Source organism: Chaetura pelagica, unplaced genomic scaffold, assembly GCF_000747805.2.
Source record: "Chaetura pelagica isolate M959 unplaced genomic scaffold, ChaPel_1.0 scaffold1820, whole genome shotgun sequence".
NCBI classification, from domain to species: domain Eukaryota; kingdom Metazoa; phylum Chordata; class Aves; order Apodiformes; family Apodidae; genus Chaetura; species Chaetura pelagica.
Window position 1 is genome coordinate 67,913 of NW_009951916.1, and position 1,271 is coordinate 69,183.

At 53.5% G+C, this 1,271-nt stretch overlaps 1 protein-coding gene across 1 annotated transcript in view; it reads right to left on the reverse strand.

The window, feature by feature from the left end:
• TBL3 (transducin (beta)-like 3) overlaps positions 1 to 1,271 on the reverse strand; it is a 13,731-nt gene that overhangs the window by 1,951 nt on the left and 10,509 nt on the right. The window contains exons 18-20 of the mRNA XM_009994776.1: positions 955 to 1,058; positions 656 to 727; positions 143 to 301 (exon numbers count right to left, since the gene is read on the reverse strand). Coding sequence (XP_009993078.1) covers positions 143 to 301; positions 656 to 727; positions 955 to 1,058 — 335 coding nt within the window. The remainder of the gene's footprint in view (positions 1 to 142; positions 302 to 655; positions 728 to 954; positions 1,059 to 1,271) is intronic.

Genomic DNA, 1,271 nt, shown 5'->3' on the forward strand with positions numbered 1-1,271 from the left:
GCTCTGCAGACACAGAAAGGAAGGGCTGCTGTGGCAGGAGAGCTCACCAGAACGGGGCAAACACCTCCCTCCTCTCCAGATCCAGGCAAAAGGAAATGCAGTAACTCGGGAGGAGCCCTGGGCTCCCGCCCGCGGGACCCACCGGTGTAGGGCAGCAGGGACTCCACGGCGGGTTTGATGCCCACGTACTGCAGGAGGCTGTCTGGTGCCTCGTGCTTCAGCAGGGTTTCCATCACAGCCTGGGCCTCGTGGCAGTTCCGGGAGTTGGTATTCCATGTCACCAGGAATGCTAACACGGCCTCTGGGGAGGAGGGAGGGTTGTGCAGCCCGGCTGTCCCCACGCACGCGGGACACTGAGCAGCTCAGTTCTGCACACTGGGACTGAGGAGCCAGAGGGGCAGAACCAGCCTGCACTGGAGTGTTTCTGGAGCTGTCACAGGGACATCCTGCACACGGGGGTGGCAGAGCCACTCACACGAGCTCAGAGCAGCTGCTGGCACCATGAGCAGCACCATAACACAGACCCTGGGCAGCAGTCCAGCTTGAGGGTGCTGGAACTCAGTGGTGAACACTGAGTCTAGGGAGACTCCTCTCCATTTATTTCACTTAAGGAAACAACCCCTCATCTGAAAGGTTTTAGCACTTTGCAACAAACCTTTCTGATCCTTCCGGAGCCGAACAATGTTCTCTTCCAAGTGCTTTCTCCCATCAGTTTCCTTGAGGATGGCTGTGGAAAAGAGAAATGAAGAGTCCATGCAGGAGTGCAGCCCCTGCACCCACTGACTGAGAGCAGGGAAACCCTTCGTTATCAGGGTGATTTCACTTGGGAAAACATGAGTGACAGGACCAAGGGAATACTGAGGCTTTTGGACAATTAGACATTATAGTCCATGTCTACCTGGAAGGGATGTTCTGGAAAGCAAAAGGCAGAAAAACACCTTCAGGTGGACTCACCTTTGATCACCATCAACACTGTGTGTGGACGATCCAGAGAGATTGCCAGCCCTAAAGCTTTGAGGTATCTTTTCTCATGAAGCAGGTTAGAAAGCTCTTGTTCTCTGGAAAAAAAAAGAAATCAGAGGCAAGAGAGCAAGACAAATGTTTGATTGGTGGAACTAAATGCTATACAGAAAGCAGCAGATTTGGCAACAACAGCGTGTGGAGGTTTAATGCCAAGCAGTTAATGCTGGTTGCCAGTCAATGCCTCAGTGCCCTCGTGGTGCAGATAATCACCCTGGCACGTTCTAGGGCTCCCTGAACTGCTCAGCAGG